Here is a 19,748-nt window from a genome sequence, read left to right on the forward strand (position 1 = left end):
CAGTCAAGGGTCTACTCTGAGTGCAGCAGTGGGTCAGACAATACTTGAGAGTAATGGCGGGGAGGGGTTGGGGCTTCTGTGTCCCATGAGCAATAACTTTCAAGGGGGATGCTGGAAATTCCCGGAAACATTTTTGATTGTCACAACTGGTGGTGGTGATGGATTCCTCTTGTCTAGTGAGGAGAGGCCACAGATGCTGCTAAACACCTTACAATGCACAGAACAGCTTCCCTACAACCAAAAATAATCTGGCCCCACATGTCTTTAGTTCTGAGACAGAGAAACTGTGTGATAGGGTGAGCTCAGACTCAAACTTCAGAACTTTTTCCTATAATGTATTTGGTTCAAGACCTCAGGGTTACCCTCAACCCCTACCCCATGCCTTACATACTAAATCAGTCATCATAGCTTGGGTAATTTACCTGCTAAATACGTCTTGAATCTCTCCATTCTTCCTCATGCTTGGTTCGGGCTTCATCATTAGTTTAGCAGCATCCTCCCTGGGCTTGTCCTTCCTCCATTCTTGTCCCCTCGAATCCATCCTTCCAAACTGCAGCCAGAATTTGCTCACAAGAAGCAAGGGCTCCATCTCCCTGTATCTGGTTGAGAACTATTGTTCTCCATGCTCATTTGTAGGGAAGGTGACACCATCAAGCAAGGCATGGAGTGATCCAGCCCTTATCACATCCCCTGGGCTTAGAGTCAGAGATATTTGAGGTCCTCTCTGATTTTTCTGATACATTTGTAGCAGTAGCTATTGCTGAAAAACAGATCACCCTGAAAGTCAGTGGCTAGAGACAAGCACCATATACATGGTTTGTGTTCTGTGCATTGGAAATTTAGGTTGGGCTCTGCTGGTCACTTGCTTGCGTCTGTACTGGGCTTGTTCGTGTGTCTGTGGTCAGCTGTGAGTCAGCTTGCTCATCTCGGCTAGGCTGCCTCATGTGTCGGGGGCTCCTGTGGGATGATCCATCTCTCTTCCACCTTGTCTCTCCTTCTTCATTAGGTGAGTCTAGGGTTTGTTCATGTGGCAGAAGCAAGGGGCTTAAAGAATGAGCAGAAGCAAATAAGTCTCTAGAAATCTAAGACTTGGAACTGGCACGACATCATTTCTGCTATGTTCTTTTGGCCAGTGAAAGTCATAGGCCAGATTCAAGCTGGATTCGAGGTGTGGGGAAACAAGCTCCCATCATAGAGGAGGAGTGGCAAAGTCACACTGCACCGCACCATCTGCATCCCATGGTGTGGGTGCAGGGAGGAGTAAAGGAGCACAGCCATTCTATGTTCATCTGTCTTGGAGCTATTCACCGCCCTCCACTTATATATTTTGGGTCAGAATTTATTCTCGTGGCCAAGCCTAAGTGTAAGGGAGATGAGGAGTAAGTTGAACATGCACAGTGAGTCTCTGTTTACAGTCTCCTATTCTCATTTCTTCATCTGCTTTGTCTTGGGTTTTCATCTCCACTGACCAGATGTGGATGAATGTGCTGACCCCACAACTTGCCCAGAGCACACAACATGTCACAACAGTCCTGGAAGCTACTCTTGTGTCTGCAACCTAGGATTTGAATCCAGCAGTGGAAACATGAGCTTGCAGGGCCCAGGAGACATATGTGAAGGTCGGTGGGAAGGGTTTGTTAGGGAACCTGGTCCAAGTCTGCATGCAAAGACAACAGTGGTGGGTGAGGGGTCAGGATGTCTGGGCTGAGCTCAAGGACCTCATCTGCTAAGCTGATGCCAAAAATTGCTCATCCATTCACTCATGCACTCATTCAACAAATACTTCCTGAGCACCTACTATATGCCAGGCACTCTTCTAGAGCTGGTGGATACAGCACCAAATAACATAGGCAAAACGATTTGTTCTCCTAGAACTCATCATCTAGGGTTAAGGGAGATAGATAGCAAAATAAATGCATGGCCATATGTGTGCCAGGAGTATGTGAAATAAATAAAGATAAATAAGGCAGGAAAGGTGCATAGGCAGCACTGGGAGTAGGGGTCAACTTTTAGTAGAGAGAGTGGAAAGGAAAGGCCACACTGAAAAGTTGATATTTGAGAAAAGACGTGAAGGATATGAGGGAGTGAGATATTGGGTATCTGGGGAAGGGTGTTCCAGGAGGTGGGAACCGCAGATACAAAGGTCTGGAGGCAGAATCCCAGCCAAGGTGCTAACTAAGCTCTTCCGGACATGTACTCATTGTCTGCCCAACAACCTGATGGTATTAGTGGTGTTTTATGCCCATTTCATAGATGAGGAACCTGAGCCTCCATCGCGGTAAAACAACTCTTCCATGGTCAAATAGCTAGGAAGTAGGGGAGTCAGGATCTGAACTGGCCATCATTGACTTGAGTCCAAATTTCCAGACTCTGACTCAAGACCACCTGGGAAGCTGTCATCTAAAAAGTCCAGAACCAGACTGAACCTGATTTTAAATCCTGGTGTGCCTTTCACAGGCTGTGTGACTCTGCACAATTGTGATGCCTCAGTTTCCTCATCAGAAAAGTGGAAGTAATGTTAGTGTGCACCTCACAGGGCTGCCGTGAGCATTCCTCGAGCAGGTGCATGTAAGGGATCTTCCTCAGTGTCTGTCACAAAAACTCAACATATTAGCAGTTAATTTTTTATTTTAGCTAACAAGTACTTACCTCATACTTGTTAATCTCCAGACTCTGCTCTGAGGCCTTCACAGATGACACCTTATTCAATGCTCCAAACAACCCTATGGGGGAAGAACTATTATTATCCTTATCTGACAGATGCGGGCACTGAGACTCACAGAGGTGAACTCTCTTGCCCAGTGCATTGTCAGCTCAGGGCCACCAGAACAAAACACTGCAGACAGGGTGGTTTCAACATTGAGATCTATTTTCCCTCCATTGTGGAGGCTGGAAGTCTGAGACCACAGCTGGGTTCTGGAGAGGGCTGTCCTCCTTGCTTCCAGATGAGTGACTTCATTCTGGGGTCATGGACATGAGTTCTGATTTATCTCCCTCTTTTTATGCGTACTAATCCCATCTTTTTTAAAGTTTATTTAGTTGTTTTTGAGAGAAAGAGAGAGCTCACAGTAGGAGCAGAGAGGGAGAGAGAGAGTAAGAGAGTGAGAGAGAGAGTGGGAGAGAGAGAGAGAGAGAGAGAGAGAGAGAGAGAGAGAGAGAGAGAGAATCCCAAGCAGGCTCCACGCTGACTATACAGAGCCAGATGCAGGGCTTGAACTCACCAGCTGTGAGATCATGGCCTGAACAGAAACCAAGAGTTGTATGTTCAATTGACTGAGCCACCCAGATGCTCCAGGGCACGAATCCCATCTTAAGACCTCATCAACTTAAGCATCTTGTGAACGCCTTTTGTCCAGATACCATCTCACCGTGTGGGGAATGTAACGTATCAATCTGGGGGCACATATTTCAGTCCACAGCACCCAGTAACACACAGTCTATAGGGCCAGAGCCAAGCTTTGAGCCCAGGCTGTCCATGCTTTGCACCCCTCCACTTGGATGCCTCTCAGTCATTATTATTATTACTGATAACATAGTATTTCTTAGGGGGAGGAATTGAGACTTATCAAGGAACGGGGGCCAGGGAGTTCAAGGCTGAGGGAGCAAACAGTGAGCCTTCCTGGACCTACAGGTAATCAGTGAATCTGGATCAGGAATTACTAAGGGGTTAGCAAGGAAAGATGAGTTAGGTGAGCTTAGGTGAGTCCAAACTCGCAGAGTCTCATGTGTTCTAAAGAGGAGTTTGGATTTTATCCCGAAGCGTGGAGAGGCTCATCAAAAGATTTGTGTGGGTCACATCCTGGCTCTTTGCACTTCCTTTCAGCAGTGTTTAAGAGGGTGCGAGCAGAGCCAGGGAGACCCGCTGGCTTTAGTCAGGATGGGGCTGTGCACTGCCATGGCCTCAGCATCCTTTATCCTTTTGACTCAGCCTAGTTTTCTGCTTAGATGTGGACGAATGTGCCAGGAACTCAACTCTTTGTGGCCTCAGCTCAGTGTGTACCAACACCCTGGGGGAATACCATTGCTCCTGCCTGCCTGGGTTCTTTTTCATCTTTCTGCTTGTTCATGACTCTGTGGGTTGACTGCATGGTTTGGGGGGGGGGGGTGGTGGTGGCAATAGGATTGCTGGGAGGTCCAAAATGGCCTCACTTACATGGCTGGTAGTTGGTGCTGGTCTCTGGGTGGGAGTTCAGCTGGGCCCCTTGGTTTCCCTCAGGGGCCCTTCCTCATGGTTGCTTGGGCTTCCTGGGAACATGGCAGCTGGTTTGCAGGAAGGGAAGCTGCAAGAGGAAGAAAGCAGAAACTGTGGGTTCTTGTAAGGCGTGGGCTTGGAAGTGCCAGAATGTTCCTTCTGTTCTGTTCTCCTGGTCACAGTCATGGGGCCAGCCGACAGGCAAATGAAGGGGAAATCGACTCCCCAAATCGCTGGGCAAGCAACAAGTACACACAGGAAATGAAAGAATTGGTGGGGGTCATCTTTGGAGGATCTAACATACTGCAGAGCACATTTTATATTCTTCAACCCCCTGGGGAAATGCACACTTCTTGTCATTACACATGTTGTATTTCTTTTCACCTTGATGTTCACCAGCTACTGACATTCTTGTAGGCAGAACAATAGTGAGGCAAATTTGAAAGGGACCTTAGAGGTAGATTAATACAGCACTGTGGGTTCTTCGGAATCTCTTCAGAGCCCCTGTTTCGGTCAGATTATCATCTCTCTTATTTGTCTTACCTCCTAAATAGGTTTCACTTTGCAGGAAGTGAAAGCTTTCTTCAGCCAAAAAGTTTTGAAAATCATATGCCTAGTCCGGTTCCATTTGCAAAATATAAATTCCATTTATGCTGTTTTTAAGAAGCATTTATTCATTCATTTAAAGTTTATTTATTTTAGAGAAAGAGAGAGAGAGAGAGAGAGAGAGCGCAAGCATGAGTGGGGGAAGGGCAGAGAGGGAGAGAGGGAATCCCAAGCAGGCTCTGCACTGTCAGCGTAGAGCCCCATGCGGGGCTCTAACTCACAAACTGTGAGATCATGACCTGACCTGAAATCAAGAGTTGGATGTTTACAACTGAGCCAGCCAGACGCCCCACTGTTTGCGTCGTTTCTGACAAGAGTTCACCTACCTGATGCTTAAGTGAGTCTGCAACTAGAAGCCCACTCCTTGGTCAGAGCCGTTTCTGTGATACCAGGAGGAGAATCACTTCCCCATACCTCCCAACCGTGGGTCATTTTCCTGTCCTTCAAGACCTCGAAGTTAGTCTGCATTCATCCCACAAAGACCTCCCATTCCAGCGCTCCATGGTAGCGCCCAGTGCAACAACCATATACCTGTGCAAGCCACTAGTGGATGCTGCCAGTTTACCCCTCCTGTTTTGTGAACTGACATAGGAATATGAGAAGTTTTGCCTTTACCTCCTTCCTGATTATTTTTTTTCCCCAGGACATTCTATTCCATAGATCCTCAGAGATCCCCAGAAGGAGAGGTAATCCCATGTTGCCACAGTAAGCTGGCCAGGGCTCCTCAATGTTGGCACTATTGACATTCTGGGCCAGATGGCTCTTTGTGGTGGAGGGCTGTCCTGTGCGCTGCAGGATATTTGGCAATATCTTTGGCTTCTACCCACTAGATCATAGTAGTACATCCCCCTCCCCCAGCCCAGTCATGACAACCAAAGATGTCTCCAGACATTGCCCAATGTCCCCTGGAGGGGGTTGGGGTGCAAACTGCCCTCAGTTGAGAACCACTAGCTAAATATAATAGCAACTTCTGACTTTCATACCCATCCAATATAGATGCACCTGGCCAGTGGGCAGATTTTCTCCACGTGGTGATATAGGGATCCATTTCCTTACATCCGTTGGTCCTTATATGCCTTGTGGCTTTGGAATCCCTGGTTCAGCCAGTGGTGGGGAAAGAGGGAGAAGGCACACCCACTTTGTAACCACCTCAGCCCAGAAGTGGCAAATGTACTTGCTCACATTCCATAAGTGAAAACTAGTCACATGGCCCCAACCTAGATGCAGAAGGTTCTGGGAAATGTTGTCCCTGTTTGGGTCACCATTTTTTTTTTTTTTTTTTTTTTGGTGACAACTCTATGCTTTGTAAGCATAACTTTTGCAGGATTTCTAGCCAGCTCTGCCTCATGCCCATTCTCAACCCTATAGATATTGATGAGTGCCTTTACATCAGCCTTTCCAACGCAACATGCACCAACACCCCTGGGAGCTACTTCTTCACCTGCTCTCCTGGCTTTGCACCAAGCAATGGACAGCTGAACTTCACAGGCCAAGACGTGGAATGCAGAGGTGAGAAGAGGGGTTGCTGGCTCTCCCTGGAAAGAAGTATGTCCTCGTTCTTCTGGGTTGTTTGACACTCTTGAGTCCTTTGCAGATATCGATGAGTGCTCCCAGGACCCATCACCATGTGGCCCCAGTTCTGTCTGCACCAATGCCCCGGGCTCCTACAGCTGTAGCTGCATGGAGGGCTTTCGTCCCAATCCAGAAGGCTCCTTCAACTTCAACTGCAAAAGTAATTATCTCCTTGTGCCTCTCAGCAGTCGAATCTGCATCCTGGTTTGGTTGTAAACCCCTCCATCCACCCAACCTCTGGATCCTCCTTTTACCTTTGCCTCATCCTCAATCCTCTCTTTCTCATTTATTCATTCACTCACAGATTGATTCACTCATTCGATAAATTATTGGGGGGGCATCTATTAATTAGTCAAACAGGCCCCTGCACTAGGTCCTGAGAATTCAATCCTGAATGTGATGATGTATGTAGAGCACACACACATAATCACGTAATAACCACAATCAGTGTGGCAATTGAACAATCATAGTGTACTTTGGAATGAGTAATGAGATATTTAATATGCTGTGGGCAAGTGATATTTAAGCTGAAGCTTGAAGCAAGAGTAGGAATTATCCAGATGATGAGTGGAGACCTGAGTGGTCCAGGTTGTGGCATGTGCAAAGGCCCTGAAGCATTAGGTATACCTAAGGAGGTGGGCAGAGTTCAGGTCCTGCAGGAACTGGTGAGCCACGTGAAGAATTTTGAAGGTTTGGGGGGTTTTCTGTTTGTTTGTTTTCTTTCTTTTCTTTCTTTTTTTTCTTTTTCTTTTTTTGCTGAGAACAATGGGAAACTGAACAGCTTGATTTTTTTATTGAAAAAATATGTTTTAATGTTTATTTTTTTTTATTTTTTTAATGTTTATTTATTTTTGAGGCAGAGAGAGACAGAGCATGAATGGGGGAGGGACAGAGAGAGACGGAGACACAGAATGGGAAGCAGGCTCCAGGCTCTGAGCCATCAGCCCAGAGGCCGACGTGGGGCTCGAACTCACGGACCGTGAGATCGTGACCTGAGCTGAAGTCAGACGCTTAACCGACTGAGCCACCCAGGCGCCCCTGTTTTTTTTTTTTTTTTGACAGAGAGAGAGCACGCACGTGCATGGGGGAGGGGCAGAGAGAGAGGGAGACACAGAATCTGAAGCAGGCTCCAGGCTCTGAGCTGTCAGCACAGAGCCCGACGCGGGGCTCGAATTCACAGACCGTGAGTTCATGACCCAAGCCGAAGTTGGACACTCAACCAACTGAGCCACCCAGGCGCCCCAACAGCTTAATTTTTTTAATTGTAGATTACTTGATACATTAAAGATAGAGGTAGTTTATATGGAGGCAATGAAGTATAATATGTATAATATTATACAATAATAGTATGTCAACATGAGAGCTAGAATCTCCTCAATTTCGTGTGTTTCATGCATATTCCTTCCCTATTTCATCTTCCCTACTCCTCCCCAGAGAGGACTACTTGGAACTTTGTAGTCATAATTACCCTACTTTAAAAAAAAATGACCTCCATGTACTATCCCTAAACAATACTTTGTTTAGTTTTGTTTGCTTTGGAGCTCTATAAAGATAGCATCGTGCTCTGTGTCGTCTTTTCCGACTTGCTCTTTTCACTCAGTATCCTGCTTCTCAGAGTCCGTGGTGTTTCTGCGTGTAGCTGTGGTTTGCTCATTTCCGCTGTCATGTAATATGGTGACGAATAGATTTTAGGCAGGGGATAATGAAATCAGACTTGTCTTTTTTTTTTTTTTTTTAATTTTTTCAACATTTTTTATTTATTTTTGGGACAGAGAGAGACAGAGCATGAACGGGGGAGGGGCAGAGAGAGAGGGAGACACAGAATCGGAAACAGGCTCCAGGCTCCGAGCCATCAGCCCAGAGCCTGACGCGGGGCTCGAACTCACGGACCGCGAGATCGTGACCTGGCTGAAGTCGGACGCTTAACCGACTGCGCCACCCAGGCGCCCCCAGACTTGTCTTTTAATCACAGCTTGCTGTGGTTGAGCTCTGACTTGGTAGCTTTCATTTCCTTCCTAGGGATTCCCTTCAAGTGTAAAGAAGATGTGATACCCAACAACGAGTGGGTCCAGCAATGCCAAGTGGGAGAAGCAGTGATGGCTGAATATGTAAGTATTTTTGAGGCTTCCTAGCTCTTGATGTTCCTAGAAGAGCTTCTAGCCTAGAAGTCACTCAAGTAGGATGTTGTTTTGCAGCTTTCACAAAGGCCAAAATAACAGTGGCCTAAATCGTATAGCAGTTTCCTTCTCTCTCTGTAACAATCTGGGTGTCAGTGTGGAGAGTTGATATGATGGTTCTGCAAGTGCTCTGCCATCAGCAACACCAGCCCTCCCACTTTGTGGTCCAAGATGGCTGCTCCAGCCCCTGCCATCACGTCTGCATTCCAGCTGGTGGGGAGGGGGGAAGGTGACGTGAAAGGCACAGTTCTTCTCTTTAAGGGTATAACCCCATATCACTTCTGCTTACACCTACCTTCAAGGAAAGCTGAGAAGGGAGGGCATTTGTCTATCTAAAACTTGGGAATTCTTTTCCAAATAGAAGAAGGGATGTTGGAGTCTCGTTACCAGTGAAGGTGCTGGTGCTGTGTCTGTGTGATATGGGAGGGGAGATGCACAAACCCTGGGCCAGGCATAAAGGAATTTGGATATCCTGATTCTCTAATGAAGTTGTTCCAGTGGTCAAAGCCTCCATGAGCATCTTCAGGAATTGATGTGACAATTTTCAATATGAGCTTATAAATTAGCTTTCAAATTTCCCTGCACTTAAAAAAAATTTTTTTTAATGTTTATTTATTTTTGAGACAGAGAAAGAGAGAGAGACGCAGAGAGAGAGAGAGAGAGAGCACGAGCAGGGGAGGGGCAGAAAGAGAGGGAGCCACAGAATCCGAAGCAGGCTCCAGGCTCTGAGCTGTCAGCACAGAGCCCGACATGGGGCTCGAACCCAGAAACCGCAAGATCATGACCTGAGCCAGAGTCGACACTTAACCTACTGAGCCACTCAGGTGCCCCAAAATTCCCATGCACTTTGGACCAATGTTATTTTTTGGAAGAATTTAGGTGATTTAGAAATTTAGGTGAAATACACCTAAAAATTGACCATTCTACCCACTTTTAAGTGTACAAGTCAGTGGCATTCAGTATATTCACAATGGTGTGCAGCCACTACTGCCGTCTCTCAGACATTTTTATCCCCTCAAAAGAAACCTGTCCCCAGCAACATTGCTCTCCAGCTGCCCCTGTGCCCAGGTCTTGGTAAACAGTAATCTGCTCTCTGTGTCCATCAGTTTCTGCATCCTGGATATTTCATATAAATGTAATCACAGAATACGTGGGGTTTTGTGTGCAGCTTCCCTCACTGAGCACGATGTTTTCAAGGTTCGTCCACATTGTAGCAGCTGCCAATGCTTCACTCCTTTTTGTGGCTGAATAATACTCCTTTTGGACCACTGGGGTTTACTCACACATTTCCCCCATCTTTGACCCCACAAAGTAGTTTTGCTGTTTCTTTCCATTTGCTCCTTTTATTCACAGAAGAGAAAGGTGCTGTGGTCCCAGTTCTGCTGAAAAGGCAAGTTTCTATTTTCCTGAGAATTCTAAAGCCTGCTTCTAGCAGCTCTTAAACTTGGGAGTTTAAGACCAACCATATGGTGGGCTAGATGGCCAATTTGTACTTTACACACTGAGGAATGGATTGATCAGTGCTCACACATGTTCTTCTTCTGGGGCACAGGGTTCCTTCTGCACACTAATGAATACCACCTTCAGTGTTCTGGACAATGCCTGTGAAAACAAAACCACCGTGGTTTCTCTGAAGGTAACAGCAAAGTCTTCATAATTGTGTTTTGAGCTTCAAACATCTTGGTGGGGGGGACACTTTGGGCACAGAAAGTCCTCTTTAAATGGATTAACATTTAATTTATTACAAAATTAATAAATTCTGTATTTTTACAGAATTTGAAACCTGTTTCAAAATTTACCACACAGTAAATTTCAAAATTTACCATACAGTAAAATTCCCTTCTCTGTCTAGTGAGTTTTTTTATTTTTATTTTACTTGTCGGGGGGAGGGGCAGAGGGAGAGGGAGAGAATCTCCGGCAGGCTCCACACTTAGTGCAGAGCCTGATGCAGGGCTTAATCCCACAACCCTGAGTTGGACACTCAACCAACTGAGCCACCCAGAGACACCCAGTTTTATGAGTCTTAACAGCTGAGTGGATTTGGGTAGCCACCACCACAGTCAGAATATAGAACAGTTCCTTTTCCTCCCGAAACATTCTCTTGGGGTTCCCCCACATTGTTAGATGTTCTCTCCACCACCGACTCCTGTATATCCCTGTCTCTTCTCTGTCATTGGAGTTTTGTCTTTTCAAGAATGTTATATAAATGGAATCACACAGGATGTGGCTTCTCTCACTCAGCATAATGCCTTTGAGATTCATGAAGGTTGTGATCAGTAGTCTCAATTCTTGTTTTTTTCTGCTATAAACATTCATGTACAGTTTGTGTGTGTGTGTGTGTGTGTGTGTCCCTGATTTTTTGTTTCTCTGGGGTAAATACTTAGAGGTGGGATTACTCAGTCCTTACAATGATAGACTTTAAAAGATTTTCTTAAGATTTTAGTTTTTCTTAAGATTTTATGTTGCTTATGGCTTATGATTAAGATTTTATGTTGCTTATGGCTTTTTCTTAAGATTTTATGTTGCTTATGGCTTATGCTTAAGATTTTATGTTGCTTATGGCTTATGACTTATGGCTGTTGTTTTATTTAAAAATTCAGTTGCTTTTGTACAAAAACAAGAATGATACTTTCCTTTGCAATTTGATTGATTTAAAATTAATTTATTGGGTATAATATAGTTGTCCATTAAGTGTGCATTCATTCATAAGGTTTTCAGACTGAATTTCCATAAGCAACAAACCTTCTGACAAACTAGGTTAAATTCTCTCATTTTATACTGTGTTTATGAATATTCTTATCCCCCCCCACCAAATTTTGAATACCTAATGAGGAATATTTACAGAGCTAAGAAGCAAAGTCATTATGCCCTCGAGGGATTTATAAATCCAATCAACCAAATGTATAAATATAATAATTCATATTTTTTAATGTTCAAAACCATTTATCAACAGCCACATTCTCTGAAATTGTTCATATGAAACACATATTCATCTCACATCTAAATGCTTTAGGCAGCGAACTCTCGTGGTTAATCAGTTTCTCTAACATACGGAACTGCTCCAAACCCCTTCAACACCCCCTTCTCAGAGTATGACAAAGATGGAAAAACTTTGTAAATAAAGCACAGAAGTGATAACCCTGTGGAGTTTTAGTTTGCCTACTAATTTTTTACTTTCCCAAGGAAATGAAATCACCTTCCCAGCCAACAATAGATTTCGCATTTTGAAGGGAGGGTTTAAAAATTTTTTTTTTACATTTATTTATTTATTTTTGAGAGACAGAGCATGAGCAGGGGAGGGGCAGAGAGAGAGGGAGACACAGAATCCAAAGCAGGCTCCAGGCTATGAGCTGTCAGCACAGAGCCGGATGCGGGGCTTGAACTCATGAACCATGAGATCATGACCTGAGCCGAAGTTGGACACTTAAGCTTAACTGACTGAGCCACCCGGGCCCCCCTCGAAGGGAGTTTTAAGATTTCCTCAGCCGTAGAATTGAAGACCACATTTTCCCAGGATGATTCTACCTGATACTTTTCTGTACATCGGTGGGGACGGACCCCAAACTCACCTGGCATATGGTCACGTCCTGTTTCTCCAGAACAAACATCTCAAGTTATACCCTCATCCATGTTTTACTGAAATTCTTTTCATGTTTTTATTGTCCAATTTGGGTAAATAGAAATTGTTATTCCTACTCAGATTTCAGTTAATTTCCTTCCCCATATGACCAGAGTCCGTTACTTTCTTCCTCGTATTTATTAGGCTGTGAATCCTTTTCATATTTTTTTGTTGTTGGGGTCAAAGTCATTGCATAAGCCAGTTTATTGACAATAATCAATAAAAGGAATTGTATTCACATTAATGTCAATATTATTATTGCTATTTCTTTAACTCTATTCCTCTGACATAATCAATGTTAACATTTGAATGTATAACCATATCCTTTCACTTTGTGAATGTATGTCTAAAACACACACACACACACACACACACACACACACACACACACACACTGAAGCCATTTAGTGAGCACTTACTAGAGGGATTCCGCCTCTGCTGCTAGATAACAAAGGTTCAAATCTTGCTTCTCCCACCTCCTATACGTGTTCTGTTTCCCCACACAAAAATGGAAATCATAGTTTCTACTTCATAGATTTCTTTCTAAAATGAAGTTAACATACATAAGATACTTAATACTTGGCTCACAAGAAAGTCTTATTTTTATCTCTGTGTGCCAGAAATATTACTATCATAAATACAAAAATGTTAATGAAAATACTTGTTTTTTAAGAGAAATGAGATAATATCTATGTTATCCTGTAATTTGCTTAACTTAACAACAGCTCACTGACCTTTTTGCTTGTTTGTGTGTGTGTGTGTGTGTGTGTGTGTGTGTGTGTGTGTGATCATTGTTTTATTAATAGCTGTGTATTATTCTGTGATTTGATTTAGTCATTTATTTAGCCAATCTGTTGGACATTCAGACTTTCCAACTTCATGTTGTCAGAAACCATACTGAAATAAACATCACTGGACAAGATCCTTGCACAGTTTTTAAGCATTTCTGGAAGGACTAATTCCAGGAAGGGAAACCTCTGGGTCAGAGCTAGGTGTAAGCGGGGCTATTCCAGGTGCTGACTTAAAGGCTACACCAATTTGAGAGGGAAAGGAGGAGAAGGGGAGAGAGAGAGAGAGGCAGAGGGAGGGAGGGAGAGAGAGGAAGAAGGAGAGAAGGAGAGAGAGAGGGAGCTGAGAAGGGGAGAGAGAGAAGGAGAGGGGGAGGAGGGGAGAGGGGGGGGAGAGCAAGAGGGAGAGGGAGAGAAGGAGGGAGAGGGAGACAAGGGGGAGAAGAAGGGAGAGAGGGAGAAGAGCTGCTGTCTCAGGGGCAGGGGAAGAGGAAGAGAGCGCACATGCACAGACACACCTTTCCTTGCAGAGTGCGGCTGAGAGCCTTACCTCTGTGCTCGAACAAACATCCACATGGTCCAACTTCTCCCAAGAGGAGACCTCTGCCCTGGCCACCGTCATACTGGAGAGTGTGAAAAGCAGCACCCTGGCAGCTTTCCTGAAACCCTCAGCCAATGTCACTCAGACTGTTCAGACGGAACACTTGGGTAAGGTGGCAAGGTTACATCTGGGTGCTGCTTTTGAGGGGGGCCGTGGGCAATGCTATGCCCCATGGCCTTCCCGTACACTACTTCCCCCAACTGTTTCAAACCTCAGAGCTCACAGAAAAGCAAGTCCCAGGATAGTAACAGCATCTCCCATTTACTGAGTGCCTGGCCTTGAGGTAAGGGTGTGTGTCATTGATTCATTCAACAACTATCTGAGCCCCACAGTAAACAAAGATCTAGTAAATGAAACAGAGATTGTGCCACTGATTACCTGGCTTACATTTTAAAGGGCTCCCTCCAGTTCCATTGCCTATTTTGTTGTCCTGGGGACCCTTGCAATTAGTGCCATGTCACAGGTGAGAGACCTGAGACTCAGAGAGGTTAAGTCATTGGTTGTGTTTGCACAGCTGGTGAGTGGCAGAAGCAAATGCAGCCTCTGAGCCCTTGTCCACTCTGCTGGGTTCGTCCAGCCCCTTCCTACTTCCTCTGGCTTTGGAAAACTTGTCTACATTTAGAGCAGCCAGAGGGTCCGGACTCTGTTGCCTTCCATCACTGTTGGCCTCAACCCCAGCTTTCCCTGAGGCACCCCCTAAGGTGTGAGAGCTCACCCCTGCAGCCCCACCTGGGTTTCTCTCATTTGTTTGCGGCTATCATCCTCCCGTCACTCACTCACCATGGGGCTCGAGGTCTTTCCCATGATGAACTGGCCTTTTTTATTCTTTGCAACTAGGTAGGTATAACTTTGTGGGGCAGGAAACCGAATTTAGGACCCACTTTCTGGGGGACCTCGGGCAAAGTCTCCCTATCTCCTTTTAGAAATTGAAAGCAAGATCATCCAGGGAGAATGTGCTGAAGAGAACATGATCCTTCACTTCAAAGCCAAAGGGAATGAGATGAAAATCCCGTGCTCTACAATCAAGGAATCTAAATCCATAGGTACAGAGCTGCTCCTGAGAACCAGGGAGGGGGGCTGCGGTGTATCCGATTGGCAAACATTTACCAGTCAACTCTTGGGTTCCAAGACCAGTGAGGTAAGGCCCCTGCCCTCAGGGAGCCAGATATTAAATACATAAACACTCCCAATAATGGACGACCAAGACCTTGGCTGGCTGGTACGGCAGCCACCAGCCATGTTTTGTGATTGAGCACGTGAAATGTGGCCAGGCTGTACTTTATGACCTGGTAAAGTACACACCGGAATCCAAAGGCTTGCTACAAAAAAATGGTGGAGAAAATCTCATGCATACTTCTTATATGGATTCTAGGCTGAAATGATGGTATTTTGCATGTGTTGCAAAATTAATTATTAAAATTTATTTTACCTGTTTTTGACTTTTGTAAAATCTGGCTACCTGAAAATTTTAAATTACCTGTGTGGTTCATGTTATAATTCTAGCAGACAGCGCTGATCTGTATCAGGGATCGGCAGGCTTGTCCTATAGAGGGTGGATTAGTTAAGTATTTCAGGCATGGAGGGCAAAAGAGTCTCAAAGTACAAAGACGTTCATACACGACGTGTAAATGAATAGACGTAGCTGTGCTACAGTAAGTTTCATTTACACGAAACAGGCAGTGACCAGATTGGCCTATGGGCTGCTGTTTCCCACTCTCTGGTGTGCAGGGCTCAGGGAGCAGGCCTGGGACATCCCTCAAGGCCACCAACATGGAGAGGGGAAGCTTACCAAACAGATGAACGAGACTGACCATCAGTGTGGGAGGGGACTTGTACCTCACTGCTCAGTTTGATTATCCCTTAAAGATATAAATTCATATTTGTTTTTAAAAATTTTAATGTTTATTCATTTTTGAGTGGGGGGGGGGAGAGAATGAGTGGAGGAGGGGCAGAGAGAGAGAGGAAGACACAGAATCTGAGCTGTCGGCACAGAGCCTGACATGGGACTCGAACCCACGCACAGTGAGACCATGACCTGAGCCAAAGTTGGATGCTTAACCAGCTGTGCCCCTGTATTAATTTTAAATGTAGGCAAATGTTGCCATGCTCAGAGCAGGCCCGTGGAGGTCCGGAGGTGCGTGGGGTATTAGAGTCTGTATATGTGTGTACTTTTTGGGTCATTGATAATCACTACTGAGCAAATTATTCCTTTTCCTTTTTCTTTTTTTGTTTGCACTTAGGGAATATCACAGGGACCATCGGGGTAGCTTTTGTCTCCTTTTCGAGGATGGAGTTGTTTTTAGATGAGAGTTTCTTCCAAGACCCTCAGAACCCCTTGGCCAATTCCCAGAGGAGGCTAAAGATGAATTCTCACGTTGTGCAGGGCATCATGACTGGGGAGAAGCAAGATGGGTTCTCTAACCCAGTCATTTACACGCTGGAGAACATCGAGGTTTGTGAAGTGGTCCCTGTCGAACCCCCATCTACCTACTGAGAACACTTCACCCCACAGTGAGCTTAACTTTCCTTTCTGATAAAGACCCATGAAGGCATCAACCTTCTAGCAAGTCAAGCCCGTCCCCCAAATCCACCTCCAGAGGAGTGGGCTCTCGTATATATATATTATATGTATATAGTATATATAAGTAGCATATAGTATATTTAATATATATAGCACATATTAAAAAAATTTTCATGTTTATTTATTTTTGAGACAAAGACAGAGCACGAACAAGGGAGGGGCAGAGAGAGAGGGAGACACAGAATCTGAAGCAGGCTCCAGGCTCCGAGCTGTCAGCACAGAGCCCGACGCGGGGCTCGAACTCACAGACCATGAGATCATGACCTGAGCCTCAATTCCACCAACTGAGCCACCCAGGAGCCCCTACATAGCATATATTATATACAGTACCTATAGTCACCCATTCCTCACTGGGCAAGATTGGGCTCAGATTGAGGAATGTTGATGCAGGAACATTTACAGGGACTTTATTACCTTGGCCATGACCAACTCGGTTGTAGAGGCATCTCTTGTATCCACAACCTTTCTCTCCATCCTCGCATATTGAAATATTACATCGCCCTCCATTCCCTCCCAGACCTACCCGCATCTTCTTGTGGGTCATCTTGAGATGACTGTTCAAGTTGGTCATACTGAATCCGTTTGACCAGAGCCTTTACGTTTTCAGCCAAAGCAGACGTTTGAGAGTCCTATCTGTGTTTCCTGGGACACAGATATGGAGGGTGGCAGGTGGATACCCTCTGGCTGTGAGATCCATGAAGTTTCTGAGATGTATACTACGTGCAGCTGTTATCACATGATGAACCTGGCCGTCATCATGGCTTCTGGGGAGCTCACGGTCAGTACCGATTCTCTTTGTTCTGGCTCTCCAAATCCAAGGGGAAAATATTGAACGAACACCCGTTGCGTGTCTCCCATGGCCTTGGGTGTTGTGGGACGGCGTCATGGGGGACAGGCAGGGTGTGCAATGCCTCTGCCCTTGGAGAATTCATAGTTTGGCTGGGAAGCTGTGACATTCACATATGAAAGGAGAAATGACCCTGAACAGGTTAATAATGACAGATCCCATTTACAGAGCCTATCCTGTGTTGGACCCTTTATTTTCAGTTAAATGTTTTCAGGCCATTTTACAGGATGGAGGCTGAGGTTCCTTAGCCCACTTACTCAGAAATCTAAGTGGCTGGGGATGAGACCTGAACCCAGGACGGTCTCCTTCCACAAAACCAAGTAAATGGTGTGAGAAGTTGTGCTATAGGAATCCAGAAGTGTGTCCGTCAGAGCTGGTAATAGGTCAGGGTGGGGACGGGTGAAGTGAGCCTTGGTGAGTGGGCAGACGCAGTGGAGGGGGAGGACACAGAGGGCATTTGTATGCTCCCTGCATAGCTGTGAGCACTTGAAGTATTTTCATTTAGTATCGCTTAGCGTATTCATTGGTATCCTCTCTTAACAGATGAGGGAGCTGAGGCACAGAGCAGCCACGTGTCTTTCCCAAGCTCGAACAGCTAGCAGCTGCCAAAAGTACAGTCCGTTCTCTTAACCACCACAAAACAAAGTAACAAAGTAACAAAGTCATAGGGACTAGCTCGGGAGATGGTGTGCTTTGGCACATCTTTAACACAGAAGGAACTCAACATTTTTAAATGAGTCATGCGTAATGGCACAGGGGAAGCACCCGGCTTGCCCTGTCTACTCGCAGAAATTGGGGCATCTCAGAACGCCTGTATGGCAGGCCTGGTTCAGTGCAGGAAATGGTAATCACTCTAGGTATTTCAAATAGGGAACAGGATGCCCACAAAATCACAGGGACGGTTGGAGGCGTTGAAGTCAGGGGTTGCCACTTGGGGCTTAGCTTCAAGATCAGCCCTCTGCAGCTGTAATCCAGAGGTCAGAAATTGCTGCTGTCGGATCACCCCACCTCCACACAATCGAAGAAGGGACAGCTAGAACATGGAGTCCAGCCATAGCTTGCTCCTGTCTAGAAGGCTGGTGTCTGCCTCCATTCTGCCTTCCAAAATTTTCATGCATACATCTCATTGGAAAACCTAAAGAACATCCAGGACCCTACCCCCAGGACATTATGGGAAATGTAGTTTATAGACATCCTGCCCTAATGTGACAGGGGGTGGGGCACAGGACAGGAGTGGGAATGGGTGTTGATGGATGCCAAAGGATGACGATGGACAATATCTCGGTCACTCTGAGTGTCAGAAGGAGAAAAGGTCCCCGAGCCCTTTCTGCCCTGGTCAGGAGTCTGGATAATTCTTTTTTTCTGCCTGGAGGGATGTCGACCCTTCTGTGAATGATGTATCTGCTTCCTGACAGATGGAGTTACCCTTGCACATCATTAGCCACGTGGGTTTGATCATCTCCCTGGTGTGTCTCATCTTGGCCATCGCCACCTTCCTGCTGTGTCGTGCCATTCACAACCACAACACCTACCTCCACCTGCACCTCTGCGTGTGCCTCTTCTTGGCCAAGACTCTCTTCCTCACCGGTGTAGACAAGACTGACAACCAGGTCTCACATCCCTCAGGCTGTGTCCTCGCCCAGCCCCACCATCTCCATATCTGCCCCTGCTCATCCTACCCAATAATCTCTATGCTAGGTCCCACCTCAGGACCTTTGCACGTGCTAGACCCTCTTTTGATAACACTTGTTCCCCAATTCTTTACCTGGTTTACTCATTCTTGTGATAGGTGTCAGTTTAAAATCATTTCCCTGGTCATGTTATATATTGGGGTGGTCTCTCCTATTATTCTTTAAACTGGTTATTACCTTGGATGATTCTCACTCCTAGGGGACACTCAGCAATATCTAGAGACATTATCGGTGGTTATCCCTGGGAGAGGGTGCTACTGACATCCAGTGGAGACTAGGGATGCTTCCAAACACCCTACAGTCCACAGAACAGCCCCCATGAAAGAAAATAATCTGGCAATAGTGTTACAAATGTCAACAATACCACAGCTGAGAAACTCTGTCCCTTATCAGTCTATTTTGCTCTCTTTCCCAGCTTTTATTTGAAACCATATTGATTATTTGTTGATTTACTTGCTGTATATTCCTCCCCCCCTCAACACACGCACAGTAGACTGTGAACCCCATGACAGCAAGATCTTTGGCCAATTTACTCCCTATAGCTATACCAGAAACATAGTAGGTTCTTAGGGTTTTTCCAGAAGGAGCACTATTGACATTTTGGCTGGGGTGATCACTCTTTGTGCAGTTTACTGTCACATGTTTAGCATCCCAGACCCCTTGAGAACTCAATGCTAGTGCCACACGTCCCTCCCATCACTTGACCCGGAGCGAGCAAACTTCTTCTGTTTTAAAGAAGCAGGCATAAATATTTTTCGCTTTGCAGATCCTAGGGTCTCTGTCACAGCCACTCAACTTTGCTGTTTTAGCATGAAAACTGCCATAGAAAATACAGAAATGGATGTGGCTTTGTGCCAGTGAAACATTATTTACAAAACCGGCAGCCAGCCTGATGGCTATAGTGTGCTGACCCCCACACTCAATATCTTCAAACATCCTCTGAAGTAGGGCGATCAGCTATCTGTTCTAAAAACTCTCCCGGTTTTAACACTGAAAAGTCCCATGTCCTGGGAGACACCAGTCCCGGGCAAACCCTACCAAAGGGATGAATGGCCACCCTACCAAAGGGATGAA

At 45.6% G+C, this 19,748-nt stretch overlaps 1 protein-coding gene across 4 annotated transcripts in view; it reads left to right on the forward strand.

The window, feature by feature from the left end:
• Positions 1–19,748, forward strand: part of ADGRE1 (adhesion G protein-coupled receptor E1) — a 46,235-nt gene that overhangs the window by 16,456 nt on the left and 10,031 nt on the right. For 2 of the 4 annotated variants that reach the window (XM_042928198.1, XM_042928199.1), the window contains 9 exons: positions 6,167–6,307; positions 6,393–6,530; positions 8,390–8,478; positions 10,100–10,183; positions 13,485–13,662; positions 14,479–14,598; positions 15,796–16,007; positions 16,744–16,914; positions 18,399–18,593. In XM_042928198.1, the coding sequence (XP_042784132.1) occupies positions 6,167–6,307; positions 6,393–6,530; positions 8,390–8,478; positions 10,100–10,183; positions 13,485–13,662; positions 14,479–14,598; positions 15,796–16,007; positions 16,744–16,914; positions 18,399–18,593 (1,328 nt within the window). Of the gene's footprint in view, positions 1–85; positions 1,620–6,166; positions 6,308–6,392; positions 6,531–8,389; positions 8,479–10,099; positions 10,184–13,484; positions 13,663–14,478; positions 14,599–15,795; positions 16,008–16,743; positions 16,915–18,398; positions 18,594–19,748 lie in introns of those variants that run through there. The other 2 variants (XM_042928201.1, XM_042928200.1) reach the window with 2 other exon arrangements.

The sequence above is a fragment of the Panthera leo genome, chromosome A2 (assembly GCF_018350215.1).
Source record: "Panthera leo isolate Ple1 chromosome A2, P.leo_Ple1_pat1.1, whole genome shotgun sequence".
Lineage (NCBI taxonomy): Eukaryota > Metazoa > Chordata > Mammalia > Carnivora > Felidae > Panthera > Panthera leo.